The sequence below is a fragment of the Drosophila subpulchrella genome, chromosome 2L (assembly GCF_014743375.2).
Source record: "Drosophila subpulchrella strain 33 F10 #4 breed RU33 chromosome 2L, RU_Dsub_v1.1 Primary Assembly, whole genome shotgun sequence".
Lineage (NCBI taxonomy): Eukaryota > Metazoa > Arthropoda > Insecta > Diptera > Drosophilidae > Drosophila > Drosophila subpulchrella.
The window spans coordinates 6,970,492-6,988,077 of record NC_050610.1 but is presented as its reverse complement, the minus strand read 5'-3'; the positions used below and the strand labels follow the sequence as shown (position 1 = coordinate 6,988,077).

At 43.3% G+C, this 17,586-nt stretch overlaps 2 protein-coding genes across 2 annotated transcripts; one reads left to right on the top strand and one right to left on the bottom strand.

The window, feature by feature from the left end:
• Window positions 1–409: 409 nt before the first annotated feature.
• On the top strand, window positions 410–3,642 carry LOC119547074 (esterase E4). Its single transcript, XM_037853761.1, has 4 exons — window positions 410–1,670; window positions 1,733–2,754; window positions 2,813–3,263; window positions 3,387–3,642. Exons 2-4 carry the CDS (start codon window positions 1,743–1,745, stop codon window positions 3,616–3,618), a joined length of 1,695 nt encoding a protein of 564 aa, XP_037709689.1. The 5' UTR covers window positions 410–1,670; window positions 1,733–1,742; the 3' UTR covers window positions 3,619–3,642.
• Window positions 3,643–11,923: 8,281 nt separating this feature from the next.
• On the bottom strand, window positions 11,924–13,826 carry LOC119547376 (venom carboxylesterase-6). Its single transcript, XM_037854200.1, has 4 exons — window positions 12,939–13,826; window positions 12,672–12,885; window positions 12,165–12,618; window positions 11,924–12,110 (listed from the first exon to the last, which is right to left on the bottom strand). The coding sequence occupies exons 1-4, from the start codon at window positions 13,824–13,826 to the stop codon at window positions 11,924–11,926; spliced, it is 1,743 nt and encodes a 580-aa protein (XP_037710128.1).
• Between the last annotated feature and the right edge of the window lie 3,760 nt (window positions 13,827–17,586).

Sequence of the window (17,586 nt, the reverse complement as noted above, 5' to 3'; positions counted from 1 at the left end):
TAAATTTCAAGGATTTTAGCTATAAATATGAAGTTAGGTATATTTAATTTTTAAATCATGAGTTATTCAAATGAAGTTATTAATCAGACGAGAAAAACATCCATTATGGTCATATGACACATTCTTAAAATTTTGACTGAATATATTTAAAAAGTCATGGCAGCCTAAATATGAAAGATTTGAATTATAAAATAATGAATCTCTACTTCGAAAATCTCTAGACTAACATGATCTTTTTAACAATCTGGTCAGTTAGTCTCCATTTAAGTAAGTGTCATAAGCCACAAGTCTTTTAACTTCGATTTCAAAAACATTTTTTTCCTACTTAATAATTTGCTTGATCAACGGAACTAGACAAAATCTAAACATAATTTCCTTGAACCTTAAGACTTGATAGATTCTCCCACTCAACCCCAGAACAACAACATCTGCCGGCGATGCGTGAGAAATTTTTGCATGTCTGGGCAAGCCACAGGAAGCTCGCAAGCAGCCTGCCACAAAGGGTACACAAAGAGCCCTGAAGTGGCACAGTTTGAGCTTCCACGACGCCGAGAACGATGATGATGACGACGATGTCTGTCAAGAGGCCACTCATATATTTGCAACAACTCGAGTGGCTCCGTCCAGATCGAACTTGGATGGGCAGGGTGGTTTCCTCCGGCCTCCGCCGCTGATCCTCCCGTGGTGCTGCGGTGTGCACATAAGCACTCAAGTGTCCGGAATACTGGGCTCGGCTCCTCAGGAACGGCAGCAGATTGTCGCAAATTCGTTTTGGGGAGAGCAAATTGTTTCGTTTTCGAGTTTAGCTACTCGGCGATGTGTGAAAATTGTTTTTTTTTCCCCCGACTGTGATCTTTCGGGGAATACTCGTATATTAATATTCATTGTGGCTTGGATTTGAAGATCATCTACTTCCTGACACAATTAAAAGCCATCGCAATTAAGGGAATTCGTTTCGAAAAGGTCATTGTGGGATTTCCTTCGCCGCCATCATATTCAGTTTTCAATCTGGATGAAAAGGAAAACTCGGGCTCTCCCAGAGCTCGAGTAATTACCACGCGGCTTGTGTCAATCAAGGGAACTGTTTCATCGTGGGTAGTTTTAATTGAATATTACAAGAGGGATGTGCATTAATAAGGAAATCAATTTAAATCTCAGTCGCTGGCATGAGAAAAACTAAACTCGAAACTCTAAAAAATCTGCGGGCGTAGGATCCGATCCACGATCCATGGACCAATCGGTGGTGCAAATCAGGGTGAAGTGTCTAACGACTGTTATGCCGAACCCAAATCCAGAATAGAACTCGAAATCTATCAATGAAGCAATAAGTTTCAATTGAATTGGAGTTCAGTAATTAAAGTACAAGGTCATGAATTACCGGATTGAAAGAGCGCGGAATCGTTGGCCTAATCTTCTGTTTATTTTGATACAAACTTCGACCAACACGAAGGCTAATCTTGGCCAAGTAATAATCGATCAAGTTATCTATAAGTGGATTTTGAGATAGTCATACCCAAAGAATTTGAAACCGTGCGAAACCTGCAGTTCCGCTGAAATACTCGTAATATGCGGGTGCGCACCACCAAAACGGGGGAAAACTATTAAACTATTGCGAAAACTCTGAGAACCACGCAAGATTTCTAACTATTCCCACAGAGAATTGTTGTTTGGTAAGAACCAAAGAGATTTTGTATATTTTTGAGTATTAAACTTTTTTTTTTTATTGATTTAGAAAACCCAGAATGGCTTGTCTACTTCCGATTTTCTGCATTCTTCTAGTAATTTTAATAGGTTTTACCAGTAGTGTTACTTTCGTTGGCGATGATCCAGTGGTAGAGCTCTCCTTGGGCAAAATACAAGGTGGTACAATGCAGAGCTTCACAGACAAGACAATATACGCCTTCAGAGGAATACGATATGCCCAACCTCCAGTGGGGCATTTAAGGTTCTCCAATCCCCTTCCTGAAAGTAGCTGGGGTGACGAGGTGCTCAAGGCCACATCCGATTCGTTGGTTTGTCCACAACCAGGAATTACCTTGTTCATGAGTGAGGATTGCCTCAAACTAAACGTTTTTACAAAGAATTTTGAGGACAGGCTTCCAGTGATCGTTTACATCCATGGAGGAGCCAATGTCCTCGGAAGTGGAAATAGTATCTACGAAGCAGGTCCTCAGTATTTGCTAGATCACGATGTGGTTTTTGTGGCCTTTAACTATCGTCTTGGAGCTCTCGGCTTTCTAAGCACCAACGGCAGCGAATCGAAGGGAAACTTTGGCTACCTAGATCAAGTGATGGCTTTGGAATGGGTAAGAGATCACATAACCCACTTTGGGGGTGATCCTGAGATGGTGACTATTTTGGGTATGAGTGCTGGCGCAATGGCAGTCAGTCTACACCTGGCCACGCCTCTTTCCGCCGGACTTTTTCATCGGGCAATCCTCATGAGCGGTTCGGCCACCAATCACTTTGATATCGATAACCTTTTTTGGACACGTAAACTGGCTCGTGAGCTGGGTTGTCCAATGTACGATCCCACGGATCTGGTGGAGTGCCTCCGTAATGAGACCTGGCCACGCATTGTGGCAATCTGCAAGGCATGGGAAACATATCAGCTTGTTAACATGAAGTGGAACTACGAGATCGACGGATACTTTCTACCCAGGCACCCCACGGAACTTATCGAGGAGGGAAACTTTAACAAGGTGCCTTTGCTGATCAGTTACACGGCCAACGAATTGGACTACACCGTTAATGGTGAGGTATGGTATTTTTGTTTGATTATATCTTATAGCTAATGCTTAACGCCTTGAAGTTCACTTGGAAAATGAGCCTTTACTCCATGATCTTGGCTCAAACTTTGTGGAATACGCTCCAGAGTTGTTTCTCTATAGAAAAAATTCAATAATAGGTCAACGACTCAAGGATTTTTACCTAGGCAATAATATTAGTGGAATCAATACGGAAAACATTCAAAACTTTGGACAGATCTTTTCTGATGCAATCATAGGCCATGGTGTGCATCGCCTAGTCCACCTGGCCAGACACTATACTCCAGTTTATTATATGCGCATGGATTACGTTGGTGATCGAAGTAACTCAGCTCCTTTGGGCAAGGATGAAAAACCCTTGGGAGTGGGTCATGCGGATGATCTGCAGTATGTAATGCCGGGTCTTTGGTATGGCACCATAATGCCTGAAGGTCATCAGGATATTTTCATGATGCAGCGTTTAACCAGCTGGTTTACACAATTTGCGAGAACAGGGTGAGTTATTTAAAGAATAAACTTGAATTAGAACTTTGAAAACAATCTATGAAGAGTAATTAAAAAAAGCATATGGTTTTTAGGGCAAGCAATAAAACTTTTCATATTCTTCCCCCGTTTCAGAAAACCCCTAAACATCATTGATATCTGGCCGCCCTGCAACTCAACGGACCTGAGGATGCTCTACAACGGGGTGGTGACCCAGGTGGGTTCACCCGGCTATTCCGATCGATATGCCGTCTGGGACGAACTGTTTCCCACGCCCGCCGGGAGCGGAGGCGCTGCCTGGAAACCCAGTTTCGTAGTGGCCATCGCCACTGGTGTGGCCTCCCGGCTCTTCGGAAAATTAATGTAGCAATTAGGTGTGGAAAAAGCTTATCAATAGGCCGTTTAGATTACGCTAATGACCTTTGCTCTTGGCTCGCTCTTCGCCGGACAAGCATTGCAACTATTTACTTTGATTAATTAATCAACAAAGGCGTGAGATTTTCTCCGTTTCGCCTTGGGGCAATTAGTCTTTGGCCTGGAGCGGATTGGGGCAGCTTAAATACACATTAATTTGTCTTTAAATGTTTTCGGCTTTGCACTGCTTTTTTGGGGGGCGGAACTTCGAAACTCGGACCTTTTTGAGCTTTGAATTATTGTATTATTGTCAGGTTGGCATGTGTAAAAACGAAATGGTTCTGATTTCAGCCTCCCCCTGCGTGAAAATCCGAGGTCTTATCCCATTACACAGATGCGCTGCTATTGACATTTACGATTTGCTCTTGCGTGAAAATGCCAAACAATGCGATGGGCTACAAAAGGATTATCGCCTGTTCCGCCCCCTTTTTGGGGTGGTTGGATGGGAGATGACAGACTCCTCAGGATGGGGAGTTAATAAATATTCTCAGTTAAGTTTAAAGTTGCTTTCAAGCAGGAATATACATAGCTCAATTTTAAATCACTCATTAGCACTCATATTCATTGGGGTCAGGTCCCAAGTTTAACCCTTTGGCAACCACAAAGGACACACACCAGGACATGACTGCGCTGTAAAGTTGGAGCAAAGAAAATATGGAAAATTAACTTGTTAACTTGTCCCATAGAAATATGAGGGGCAAAGGCAAACAGTTGGCCAAGTATACGCATTGTGCCCTATTCCCTTTTGGGACATGTGAGCAAATCCCACAAAAAGGTGGGCAAGTCAACATGACAAAGAAATGTGGTGACATGACGGGAATGACAATGAAAATGGGCAAAACATTTGCAAATTTTAATTAAATTTCCTTTAACATTAACACATCGAATTGCGCTCTTCAACCGAGATTGTTCCATAAAGGGGTAACACCTTTTCCTAAATAACAGCTGGAAAAGACGAAAAGAGTTGTGTACCGTGTGGAAATGAATATCGAGTGGCTTTTGTGACTCAATTACAATAAGTCTATTAAACTTGTGTCTGCGGCTTGTCTAGACAACACGCCGATCGTCTGAGGATCGAGGATCGAGGATACGACCCCGATCAGTCACAATGTCTCCTGTCTAGGCTCAAAATCGAGAATCGAGCGCGTGCCCCTTTTGACTTTGGCTGTTTGTGGGCCTCTAAACAAAACAGAAACAGCCTCGATGATCTCGAAGGTGAGGGTTTGGGTATATATGGGTTCGACGATCACAAGGATGAGGATGAGAATGATGATGATGATGCGAAGGTGTTCCAGCTGCCGATTCGATTGTGGCTGCGTCTCGATTTCACTTTCGCTACGCCTGCGCCATGGTTTTTCGATGGAAAACCTGGACCGATACCCATTCCGATCCCGATCCCTTGCTCTTTTTGTGACGCATCATCATCATCCCCCTCAACCACCTCGCATTGTGGGTTTGATTACGTTTTTATTGAGCTCAGGCCCACAAAAGGAGTAAACATTTTGAAGTAGCGCCAAGGATCGAATGCTTTATAGGCTTGTCAGCGGTGCTGTCTGGTTTTTGGTCCTGATGCTCGTTCCTCGTTTATGCGTTCTGTCAACATATCGGATTACGCCCATCCCCCAACCGATTCGAGGCCCATAATCGCTAATGACAATACAAATTGAGAGAGTGCCGGTTGGGAAGGATTCGATTCCCCTCGAAAGACAGGGAGATTTCGGCCAGAGAAGCGCTTTGTTATGCGTGTTTTCTGGGAAGACTCCGGCCACTTTGTTGATGGAACGGACAACACGCATGAAAATAATTTTATTTTGGCTGCCCTTTCTCAAGTGACGTGGGTTGCTTGCAATCGAAGCAGCAGACCAATTGATTGGTATTCGTGGAATCTCCAAACCCCTCGGACAGAGCTTTGATCACAAAGGAGTTTTATCCTGGAAATCAGTTTTCACTTTCCCAAACAACTCCATTAATTTCCCCCACCTCGCTGGCGCCTACGATCTGTCAGATACTTTCCCTACACTCTCCTCTGCGGTTAATTAAATATTTATACAAATCCAAATCCAAATCGCTGTGATTAATGATTGCTCCTGCCCCGCACTTGCAGCAGATCCCAGGCTCAAATGACCGACATCAAAGCGACTGGAAAAAAGGACACTCGTATCTGTTTGTTTTGGGTGAAAGTGTTCACATCAAACGACCTTACAATTAATTGTCTTGCCCCTTTTCCACTTTTCAGTTCTGGTTGGGGAGAGTCCGTGATGCACAACTTGATTATTCGATAACCAAAATACACGGCTCACATATGAGACCGCCGCACGAAAAGTGCCCCATTGTCTCGCTGTCTATCTCAGGCTACTCCAAGTTCCAAGTTGCCTCATGTGTGGTGGCTGCCTGAGTGTCTTTTGTTGTTCCCCCCGATATATACGTATCTGTATATCGTTGTTGCTTTTGTTTGAAGACCCGGCGACAAAAACACGTCGGCTAAAAGGAGCGAAGCAATCATAATTATGCATGTTTTTGGACCCTGTTGTTGTTAATAGAAATGTTTACGGAGGACCACCAAAGCACGATTTATGATAATCAAAGTCAATGAAATACCACGTAACTACCCACAAATCAATCGACTGAAACACCCACTTTCGGTTGAGATTGCCATCTTTTGCACCCAATTCGAAGGCCATAAAAAGCGCAGCCACCCAAGTGGGCGAAACCTCCCAAATAGTCACAATTACAAGAGCGTTAAGTGCCATGTCCTTTGCAAATATTTGTTTGCAGTTTTCCGATACGCGACTCCTGTCACTCCCCCCGTTTTGCCGATCCCCTGCCCTAATCCTATTTCGGCTGCTCTGTTGTCAGATGTGATTATTAATGTGCTTTAAATAATGAAAACGAAACAACATCCGAGTGGCACCCTCAACAACCGACCGAAATCAGTGCGCCCCCTTGAAACGTATGCTAGTTGTCACAGGGGTGCGACGCTTTTCTCGATTTCCAGGACTCTCGATCTAGGATTGAGGAATGAAAATAAACCGAATGCCAGGCAGGACCAACTAATGAGTGTAAACAACGGATGGATGCCGGAAAAAATACAGCAAACAAACTGCCACAAACTGTTTGATTTGTCGCTCAGGACTAATGAAACCAAACATTAGTGAGCCCAGGACTCCCTGCCCTTTTTGCTGAGGGAAGATAGCTCGGAGGACTTGGTCCTCAGCTATCGGGGGTTGCCTCTGCGGATTGTTGCAATTTTTTTGCTGTCCGTGGAAGGGATGTTGCTAGAGTGTGTGCACTGGCAGAAAGAACTAGCTAAGTTATTGGGGGGAATATTTATTTATTTACATACTTGAAAAGGAGGATACTTTGTTATTTTTAAAGATATACTTCAAACAAAGAAATGTTTTCAAGGTACAAAATAAATTTATAGTTCTTAAAATACTCAAAACTTGAAGTTCTTTAAAATGGTTTAAGTGCTTTTACCATACCATCCAACTTTGTTACAAAATAAATATTTTCAGGATATTTTCGTTTATAGTTCCGCTAGTTTTCAATTCTGCGTTTAGAATAAAACCTGTAGCATTCTGTTTATACCAAACAAAACTGTTCTTGGAATTATTATCTGTGATTTTTCTACTTTCATATGAAAGATACACTTATCATGATGTTTATGCTTATTCAATCAGTATCTTATTTTCTTGTTTTTTTTTTTAATTTAACGAATTTGCCAAATTGTACAATAAAAATAAAAAATAAATGTATTTCTAAAATTAGTAAATTTATTTACTTGTTCAACATAGCTCTTCGTAATATTCTGTTGTGAAATCAGTTTTGTTCTCAGTGTAGAGTGCTGACTGTTTGCCCTGGCAATGGGTTCCTGTAAGTTGATTACGTGGTTGACGTTGACACTGAACTACAATATGAGGGCACGGAATGCGGCTGCATCCACATCCATTCCTCTGGCCGCTTCTGCGGCAGCTGTCTTCACGTGAACTGCAGTCGAGGCGATAGGACGCTCAACTCTTTTTTCCATCACCTTGTGACACCTTTTGCTGGAAAAAAGCTACGTGATCGCACTGGCCAATGCCCAGCTCCTCATCGGTAGCCACCTGGGGGTGTGCACCCAATACTAAATATAGCGCCAGTCAAGGGTCAGGGACTTCGAGAGCAAACAGAGCAACTGTATCCGAAATGGGAGCTGGAGGTGAAGTGACTGGTATGGAACTGCTCACTCGTGGGAAACTCTCTTGAGTGGCATGCGGGTGTGGTTTTCCTTCTGCAAGTGTGTTTTGGCCACAATTAATGAAATTGTATTTTATGCCACAATTTCGTGTGATTAATAGTCCGGCGTCTGGGCTTGGAGTCTGGGAATTGGAAATGGAAATGCTCTTTGGGCCGCAGGCGCATCTTGATGCACTTGTTCTAATGGTTTCTGGCAGGTATGTTATTGAGCAATTAGTTAAACGATCCACTAAACCGTTGACAGTCAGTCTCCAACATCAATCAGAGCTGCAACTTTCACATGGATAGAACACAATTTGTCATCGATTGGTTGGTACTACCCACCAGTAGAATTTCTGACATGCTCATTAAAGTTTATCGAAGAGTTTTTTAGGAAAAGCAGAGGAGAGAATAAAACAAATATCTCGAGGGCTGCGGAATGCGAGGGCTTCCAAGGCTCATAAAACTTCAGATCTTCCTGGAAAGGTACTTGAGTCACGGGGATTCGGATTCCCATTAGGCAATACCCATACCCACCCCTCTGTCAGTTAGTCAATAAGCGAGACACCGTGCAACACGATCCATCATCGCAAGTCGAAAGCTGCAGAGAACTATTATTGAAACCCGATGCCGCGATGACAACAGACAACGAAACTCCGTTCGCAGATATTTGACATCCGGAGAGATGAAATGGGGGAGACCTACCGACCGACTGACTGACTGACAGACAGATCATCGGTACTAGCCCTCAGCATGGCATCATAAAAATGGCAGGCACAGCTTGCGATCGGCACGCGACTCTCTTCCAAGCTGCCACTTCAAATGGTTTCCAATAAGCGACGCCGCAGGATCATGACAGTTATTAAAAACCCAGCCAGGATACTCCAATCTATCCCTCTCTACCGTGCTAATGGCTTTCTCGCCGACTTATCAGCATATTTTCATCAACTGCTGATGGATCGCCCACACGCCGCACGCAATTGTCTGTTAAATGCTTTTCACTCTTCATATTTTCCATTTTCCTATGCTAATAATTCGGGGGAAAGTCGGTGGAGGTGGTGCTGCCATGCACCATAAACTCGGATAATGCCAGCACGCGCCACATGGCCCGAGTTTTCTTATCAGAGAGGTTGACTCAGAAGCTCCTGGTGCTAATTACCTATGTGGGTGATTTTTAAGTAGTGGGTTTTTGGGATTTTTGTTGTATAATGAAGCACTGGGTGGCATATCTTAAACGTTAAGTTTTTGCAGCGTTAACAAACACAATGGAAATTATATCAAATAATATCATATTAAACAGGATAATTCGATACAGGAAAATTTATTCAAAAATAGTTTTTTATTTATAACCAAAATATTTATTATTATTATTATTATTATTATTTTAAAAATGGAATTCTAATTATAAGCTTTATTAATTTATTTTCAATAATGTTTTTTGTTATTCAATATTTGATAATGAACTAATTCGAACGAGGCACATGGAATAATGGAACATGGAACTTTAATTGACTTTAAGTTTTGAGGCTAAAAAAAAATTTCCAAAGATATTAAGTGTACAAATCGAAATACATCCTGTGAGCATTTAAAATTGCGTATAAATTTACCCAACACACCTTATTTGACCAAATGTAAGGCAAAGTAAGTAATTGAATCGTCAAACTTTTCCCAACCCACATCCTAAACCACTTCCCATAGGTATCCCCACTCCAAGTGCTAGGTGGAAATATGTCAATGCCTCCATCTGCTGAACTTAACCCAATAAATGCCTGGCATAGCTTTCGGTCCAACACAGGCTGCCAAGTGACTCATAAATTGTGGAGTCCAAAGCACATTATCCATCGCTGGATAAAGAGTCGAGGGCCAAGGAGTCGCACATAGGTGGACACTTTCTGGATGCAATGGTTGTAGTTGTATCTCTAGCCGTTGCAGTTGCAACTTCAACTTCAACTTCAGCTGCTGCCGCCTGTCGTTGTTGTTGTTATTTATGAGTTTTGTGATGTTTGTGCAAATTTTTCTATGTAAGAGGGGACAACGGAGGAGTTTCGCGACTGGATCGCCTTTGTTTTGGCCTTTTGCGCACAGAGTTTTCGAACTGTGTCTCTCGGGCTTATCGCGCGTCAATTGCCAGACAACTTCATTGCCTTTTGGCCGCAGCTCGGCGAGATTCCTGGGCACTGATGTTGACAGCAGGAGTTCCAAGCACGCGTCTCGGGTATTTTCTTGGGATCTGGGGAAAACCACAGCCGACGAGTTGGCCTTGCGGTTCCATGGGAGTTGAAGCCGTAGTCCTCGCCTGGCAATCTAATTACATTTTGTGGGCAAGCAAGCGCAGCGAAAATTCAACTGCTCTTTGAGCGATTTCCATCAGTCAATAAAACCTGGCCTGGCCGCCAACACCAGGCATAAAATCCTCGGGAGAAGGCAGTCCCAGCAGGAAACGCAGACACCTCTTGGCCGACTGGGCCCCATCTGATATGATTTGGACCCTGGGGGCTTTGGGATTGGGATTCGTATTGGGATTGCAGCGCTCTCACAACTTTATTTGCGCTTTGGCAGTTCGCGGAAATCGAAATCTGCTGCGACGCTTGTCCAAATATTTCGCTGGAAATTGGAATGCCACAGACTCGATCTTAGTCCCAGTCCCACCACTCTCCTGGAAACTTTCCTCCTCCTTATTTTCTTTTTTTTGCATGTAACAAATTATGGCACACAGACAGCATATGCTCTCATTGCTGATCTCGATTGCTGATCTCTTTCTGGCTCCGCTGACAAGCGAAACAATTAAAACTAAAGTGGAAACGATCAAAATGAGCAACCCCGACATGCATTGATCTATAGCCGGCGATACCGAACCGCAGCGCATCGCATTCGGTTGCCTTGCAATTTGCATAAATTAATATATTAAAGTTTTCCAACTGGTGGCACCCCCGCAGGACCTTTGGGCCGCAGGATGAGGATGTGGCGTGACTCATGACGGACTTTTCAATTGCCAATTGGAACGGATGGGTAGATGGATGGATGGGTGGCATACAGATCGAGAGCGTCATGTGTTGGCCACTATGCTAATGAGCCGAGGGCAGGACACGAGCCACTCGAATTGGACGACTCCGCTTTTGACATTGTCATGCTCTGGAGCGTAACCAAACTCCGATAAGAGCAATAAAAACGAAAATACATTTGTGAGCGACCCACTAACAGCAAAGTGGATGGATGAGGCTACATCACAGATGTGCGGTGGCAGCAACAGCAATTGAGGCTTCAGCGGAGGTGGTATGCACTTAGAGAAAATATTATGCCAAAAACAAAAGAACTTTAAAAATTTTACACTACTCATTGATAGATTCTAATTTAAAACAATTTTCAAGCTTTCATTTTGAAACTAACGCATTTGAATATTTTAAGGCATGTATTTTATATATCTTAGCATAAGAATTTTGTCCTTTCCACAGTACATTTGCCTAATCAAATTACATTTTTTTTTCAAATTCAGGGTTTTAGTTTTTAATTTTATTAACTCTAATCGCAAACTAAAGTATTCCTTTTCTTATGATGAACATTAACTTCACATCTTTAAATTAAGCTACTGATGAAGTTTATTAAAACTTTTTTCAATAAACCTACTTATAAAGTTTATAAGTTTTAAAAAATATTCTTATTAAAATATGTGTAATAGTCTTTAATTTCGCTTAATAAAACTTTTAACACTTTTTGTAAATTCTTATTATAATTATTATAAATATTCTCCCCTAAATTTCTCTCAGTGCCCAAGCATAGCACGCGATCGACGACAAGCCATAATGTACGACACGTAGAACTGTTATCGGGTGCCGACTGTCGTATAATATATGCACCCACACAGCGATGACACGAAGACCCAAAACAACTTTCAGGGGGAGGCCCATCAAACTGGAGAGTTTGAAATATGCCAATTGGCTTGTCACTTGGCAACTGAGCAGTAGAAAAAAACAAAGTGAAGCAATTTAAATAAATATGCCTAGTGGCCTGTATTTGAAAAGTACAGATGTGAACAAAGCACAAGTTTAAACCTCCTTGGTCTGACGTCGCCAGTTGAGGGGGAAGAGTCGTTTCCAGATCTCGTAGCGCTCGGCGTTAAGATTCTCCTGCAGAGTTAGGTGCTTTCCAATATCTAGGTAGTAGCGTTTCTTGAAGCTAAAAGGACGCCAACGGATATCCCTCAAGGCCAAATCGGTGGGTTTATTGGGATCGCTGTAATAATACTTATTTAGTTGGAAATATAAAACAATACCATTTTACTACTACCCCTTATAAGCAAAGGCGGAGAACATCCTGACCATTATATCCACCATGCGAAATTCGTCGTCATCTTCTGTAAACATGCGACTGATCGAGGGTTCCACAAACAGATACATCAGATCGTCGTGGTGAACCACTCCATAGGGTGCATCTTCCGGATAATAAATATGACTCCTTGCTCCCTGATACGAAAAACGATAGTAGTAGACCTTTGTTGACCTGGCCGCCAAATGCACAAATCGATGGATTCCGAAACCAGTCAAAGCATCCGAGTAAAAATTGGACAAGGCCTCCAAAGAACGATTGGCATCGATGGGCTGCTGCTGAAAGTAGTGGTTCCTCAGTTCCTGGCTAATATTGCCCACTCGAGGATCACTCTCATTGTACATGAAGAACACGGGGGCCAAGGACTCAAAGTTCTCATTTAGAGCGCACAGCAAAGATGGACTTTGTAGAATGGCTAAAAAAGTGAATTGTCTAATAGGAAGTAAGATCTTTGAAGATAGTACTTACACAAGGCTGGTCCCACAAACTCATCCTTGGTCATTCCCGTAATAATGGGTACCTTCATGAAATCATCGTTTTGATAGCTCTTTATGGGATCCTCCACCAGAAAGCGTTCCTGGCCAAAGTCCGGCTCAATAACGGGCTTCCATAGAATCAAAGGATTGTTTCTATCAAACTCAAACATTTTTGGCAAGCTATTTGCGTATTCCAGGTAATGTTTCTAAAGATTACAATTTTTAAAAGATGTTTGGTTTTTCTTCTTTAAAAGCTTACCCCTCTTAGACAGTCCACCATTTCGGTGACGTTCTCCACGTGACAATGAAGCAAAGTGGCCTGCTTGGTGGCCACTTCCATCTGGTGATCCGGCAGTGACCACTGACCTGTGACTGCTCCACTCATCACAATGGCTTTATGGAAAAGACCCCTGGACATGGGGGAAACCATATGCAGAGTCACAGCCATTGCTCCAGCTCCGTAGCCCAAAAGAGTGATGGAAGTGGGATCTCCTCCGAAGCGAGAAATGTGCAGCTTGACCCACCGGAGGAGCTGCACCTGGTCTTTGAGTCCCATATTCCCAGGAGCCTCCTTGCTCCCCGTGGCCAGGAAACCCAAAGATCCCAGGCGGTAATTAAAAGTGACCAGGACTAGCCGTCGATCCATAAAGTACTGGGGTCCCGCAAAGTTCTTGCTCTGGCCGGATAAGGAGTAGAAGCCTCCAGGATGTATAAACACGATCACAGGTCTTCGTATATTTGGCTGCGATTCGTTGGGCAGCTCCTTGGTGTATATATTAACCCTGAGGCAGTCTTCGCTCACATCCCCACTGATAAGTCCCAGCTGTGGGCACTTGGGACCATCAAAGGTGGCGTCCAACACATCGAACCATTGCTCCACGGGTTCCGGTGGCTGAAAACGAAGGCGATCCACCGGTGGCTTGGCATAAGGAACTCCACGAAAGGCGTAGAAATTACGACCCGACTGGGAGGGCAGAATGGTGCCCCGAATCTTGCCCAAAGCTGTGGTGATCACCAGGTCCGATAGCTCCTTGTTGTTGCCAATGGGGTCGTCCTCATCTGGCACAGCCTTGCTGAGATCCTCCTCACTGGTTTGGCCAGCGATAAGGCCACAAAGGAGCAGAACGAATCCGCAAAGGCGCCACATTCTGCAAAGCTCCACGCGATACTGTGGAGGCTGCTCCATCAGATCCCGGCTTTTATAGCCAGCCGCTCTGGCTGGGATTATGTCACATAAAGTGCAGAAATTGATGCGATTCCCCCGGGGCACTGACATTGGGCGTTGTTTCCTTTGCACGATCGCGATCTCTTCCCATATCCAATTGCAACTTGGGTTCGTAGTTAGCGGCAATCCATAAATAACCCACCGCCCGAAGCCGACCACTTCCCACACACACCCATCTCAGAATCATCCCGACGGCCCACGCGTATCTCTTCTTGGACCGCTCCAATTTTCCCACGTGAACTTGTTTGCGTGCTTGCGGCTTATTAGATTAGGTGTGCGCCGGAACACCCTCCTAACCCCGGTTTAACCTCGGCGACCTTTTCACAAAAATTAGACCCGAAAAGCGATCCTTAAATGCCCGCTAATGGCGTTTAATGGTGAGCACAAAAGGTGCGCAAGTCATAAACTTTGGCGAGGGCACACATCCCTTGGTAAGTAAAAAAAACCCTTGAGATATCGCCGAGACCCCGAACTGATGAAGTGTGTTAAGAGTTCCATTGTGCTCGTCTTCCTTTCGATACGTTCGCTTCCTTTCTTCCGATCCTTCTTCCTCAGCGGTGTGTGCTAGATCAGACAAAGGCGTGCTAATTGGATTTATATTGGTCTCTTCGGGAAGAAAGGGAACTGGTAGCTGCTTCTCACCCAGGGTTTTCGCCCAGGGCAGTGTGAAAATGCTTTGTTTTCCACTCTTTGACGAAGTAATCCAATAAATATGCTCCGATCTTCAATGGGAACCAAATACTTGGGAGGGAAACTATCACATTTACGATTGAAGGAAGTTTTTAACATCCCTTGCGATACGCATTGTAAAGATAAGAGTTCTGATCGCGTGTACTCTAAACACACTTAACATAATTCGATTCTTTTAATGGTTAATAAAAGTTTATGAAGTTTAATATTAGAGATCTTAAAGTATAGTAAAGAAATTTGGTATTTATGATTAATTTAAGACCGAAATAAAACGGAGTTTCCCTCGGTTCTAAAGAGAACACAGTACTGTTATAATGTAAAACATAAGAGACCTTGAAATATTTTAAGAAAAATAATAATTTAATCGAAATTTCACTATGTTTTTTCTTTTTTCCAAATATAATAGTTCTTAGTTAAATCTCTTTAAATATGGTAACAAAGTTAAGGATATATTTGGATCTTTATTGATCTCTCCTACAAGTTTGTTTACTATACACTTTAACAAATAATATCTGGGCCGCAGGGGCTAAGAACTCTCAAAGACCACAAGGAACTCACAACCGAGAAGATGGGAACTGAAAATTGATGACTCTACTGGTTTGCAGCTGAAGAGGAGCTGCATCTTCTCTGGTTCTGCTCACGTAGAGGTGACATTTTCTCGGCTTCTTGGGTGTTGTTTTGTAGTTCTGCGGTCGTCGTCATCGTGCCTCGCATTACCAGGTAATTGTAACGTCAGTCGAGGCACGGGCCCGGCAGGTGGCGACCAAGGCAGACGCCTCCGAGTGCCTGACGCTAATGACACCAAACACCGACGATGATGTCTTGCCATGCGCCACAGGATGCGTCTGGCTCTGGACTCCAGACTCTAGACTCTAGACTCTGGAGTCTGAGGATTCCCGAGGCGGGGTGTGAGATGTGGGATTCGAGGTGTGAAGTGTGCAATTGCCCTCGGGCCAAACATATCGCCTGCCGAGCATGCCAAGCCACGGAGTTCTCGAGACGACCCGTGGTGATTTTGTGGGATTTTCCTTATAAAAATGTTAGAGTCTTAATTTCCACTCTGATTTAATTACCTGACATTTAGCGAAGTGACTTGTGTGTGGGCCTCAAAAAGAAATCCCTGGAAATCACCGATAGCAATCAATATGGAAAAACAGCGATAGCAATCAGTGAGGAAATCGAAAGATAAAATTGGCAAGCACAGATCCATCCCGTTCTGCATGACTGTCAAAAGGCATAATTTATTAGCCCGAAATTAGCATCGAATTTTGTTTTGCGAGTGGTACTCTTACTATTCAACCCTCACCTCCCCTCCCCACCCCTCCTATAAATGTACTTTGACTAATGAAATGTTTGCCTTTTCGTTGCAGTTGCATTTTCCGAGTGTCCTGCTGACGAGGTCGTTCTGGGCCAAATGATTCGAGTAATTTATGGCCCACAAAATCGTGGTGGCTGCTGCTCCCTTCATTGTCTCGTTGTTTTGGCTGTTTACCTACTGTTTTTGGGCCCACAAATTCCACATAAAAATTGCCAAATATTTCGCCATGCATTTCTGGTCTTCTATTCGATTGTTATTATTTGCCTGGTGTGTCCGCTGCTAATTTGAATGCGATAATACGCCCGCGATTCTGTTGTTAATTAGTGGGATTTGTTTGGGCTGTTTTTATGATTCTGATGGAGCCTCCGCACGCGACAAAGGTGCAAAGGTTTATGCGGGAATGGTAAAAGAATAAAGTGCATCAAATCGTATGTTAGTTATGGTTTGGACAACTAGCTAAAATATGAATATATAAAACAATTTGGTGTTCATTCTGCACGAAGTTGAAATCGTTTGCAAATTTATTATTTTCATATACAAGATGTGCTTAGCTGGTATTGGTTTTTAAATGTAAATGTATTTTTAAATTGAAAAATAATTTAGTGTTGTATTATAATAATGTAAGTTCCTAAAAATGAAAGTACCCTCAAAAGTAACTGTAGGGTCAGGATACTAAAAAAATGTATCTAAAATCTAAGTAAAAATGTATTTTTATGGAGTAACCATTAAATTTAGATTTAAATATAATTTCAGATATTTTTTAATCAACTTTCTGGATATTTTCTTACATTCTTGTTAACACTCGGTCGACAATATCTCTGAACAATGCAATTTAAATATCCATTAGATAGTACTGCCTGCCAAAACAGCTGCCCCGACTGATGAACTGATGAGCTGAAGAACTGACTGACTGTCCGAAATCAATCACTCCCCTGAATTCGAATCCTGCCTCGAAATCCGCATATGCAAAAAGAGGCGCACAATCCGCAGCAGAAATAATCGGCGACATAAACAGCAATCGGGTGAAACGGTAAAAACTGTCAAAGGCAATTGTCAGTGGCTTTGTTTGGACTCGAGCACTTTGAAAAGGGGGCGGGGGCGAATCCCAGCCGGTAGAATGATCGATCATCCCGGGAGGGATCAATACATCAATCTCGAGTGGGCTGAGTCCGATGCCCAAATGATCGTGGGAGTTTCTCGTTTTGTATCTTCTAGCTTGCACCTTTCGAGGCTCGCGCTGAATTTGTATCTGTATCCGAATCTGAATGCTGAGCACGTGCTGGAGGTGGAGACTCAGTGCCCAAAGGCATTTAAATCTTCCAGTGTCGTCTAGTCAGAGCAACTGAAGCGGCTGAAGAAAAAGGGAAAGAAGCGGTATAAAGGAGCCAAGGACCAGCATAACTCTGGGCCAGAAGAAGTGCAGCTGTTGAACTGGCGGCTTGCCGCAGTCTTAGCCACTTCCTCTTCGTGGTCTGCTTGAAAAGTGGAGTGTGCATGGTGTGGAGTGGGTCCAAGTTAACCCGTGCCATCCCATCTACGTGCCCTGCATCCACACGCCCATAATTTCCGAAACCAAATTAATTGTTGGTATTATTTACTTTGGTTCGTTCTGGGCCGCTTCGTTTGGTTTAACCGTACCACCTGTTACCCAGTTACACTAATTGAATATCAATA

What these genes read in the sequence shown, in the direction of transcription:
- LOC119547074 (XM_037853761.1), top strand. Translation starts at nt 1,743, where the DNA reads ATGGCTTGTCTACTTCCGATTTTCTGCATTCTTCTAGTAATTTTAATA. An exon ending in ATTGGACTACACCGTTAATG is followed by an intron (nt 2,755 to 2,812) that starts GTGAGGTATGGT and finishes AACGCCTTGAAG; the next exon opens with TTCACTTGGAAAATGAGCCT. An exon ending in ACACAATTTGCGAGAACAGG is followed by an intron (nt 3,264 to 3,386) that starts GTGAGTTATTTA and finishes CCCCCGTTTCAG; the next exon opens with AAAACCCCTAAACATCATTG.
- LOC119547376 (XM_037854200.1), bottom strand. Translation starts at nt 13,826, where the DNA reads ATGTGGCGCCTTTGCGGATTCGTTCTGCTCCTTTGTGGCCTTATCGCT. An exon ending in TGGTGGACTGTCTAAGAGGG is followed by an intron (nt 12,886 to 12,938) that starts GTAAGCTTTTAA and finishes TGTAATCTTTAG; the next exon opens with AAACATTACCTGGAATACGC. An exon ending in GTTTGTGGGACCAGCCTTGT is followed by an intron (nt 12,619 to 12,671) that starts GTAAGTACTATC and finishes TCACTTTTTTAG; the next exon opens with CCATTCTACAAAGTCCATCT.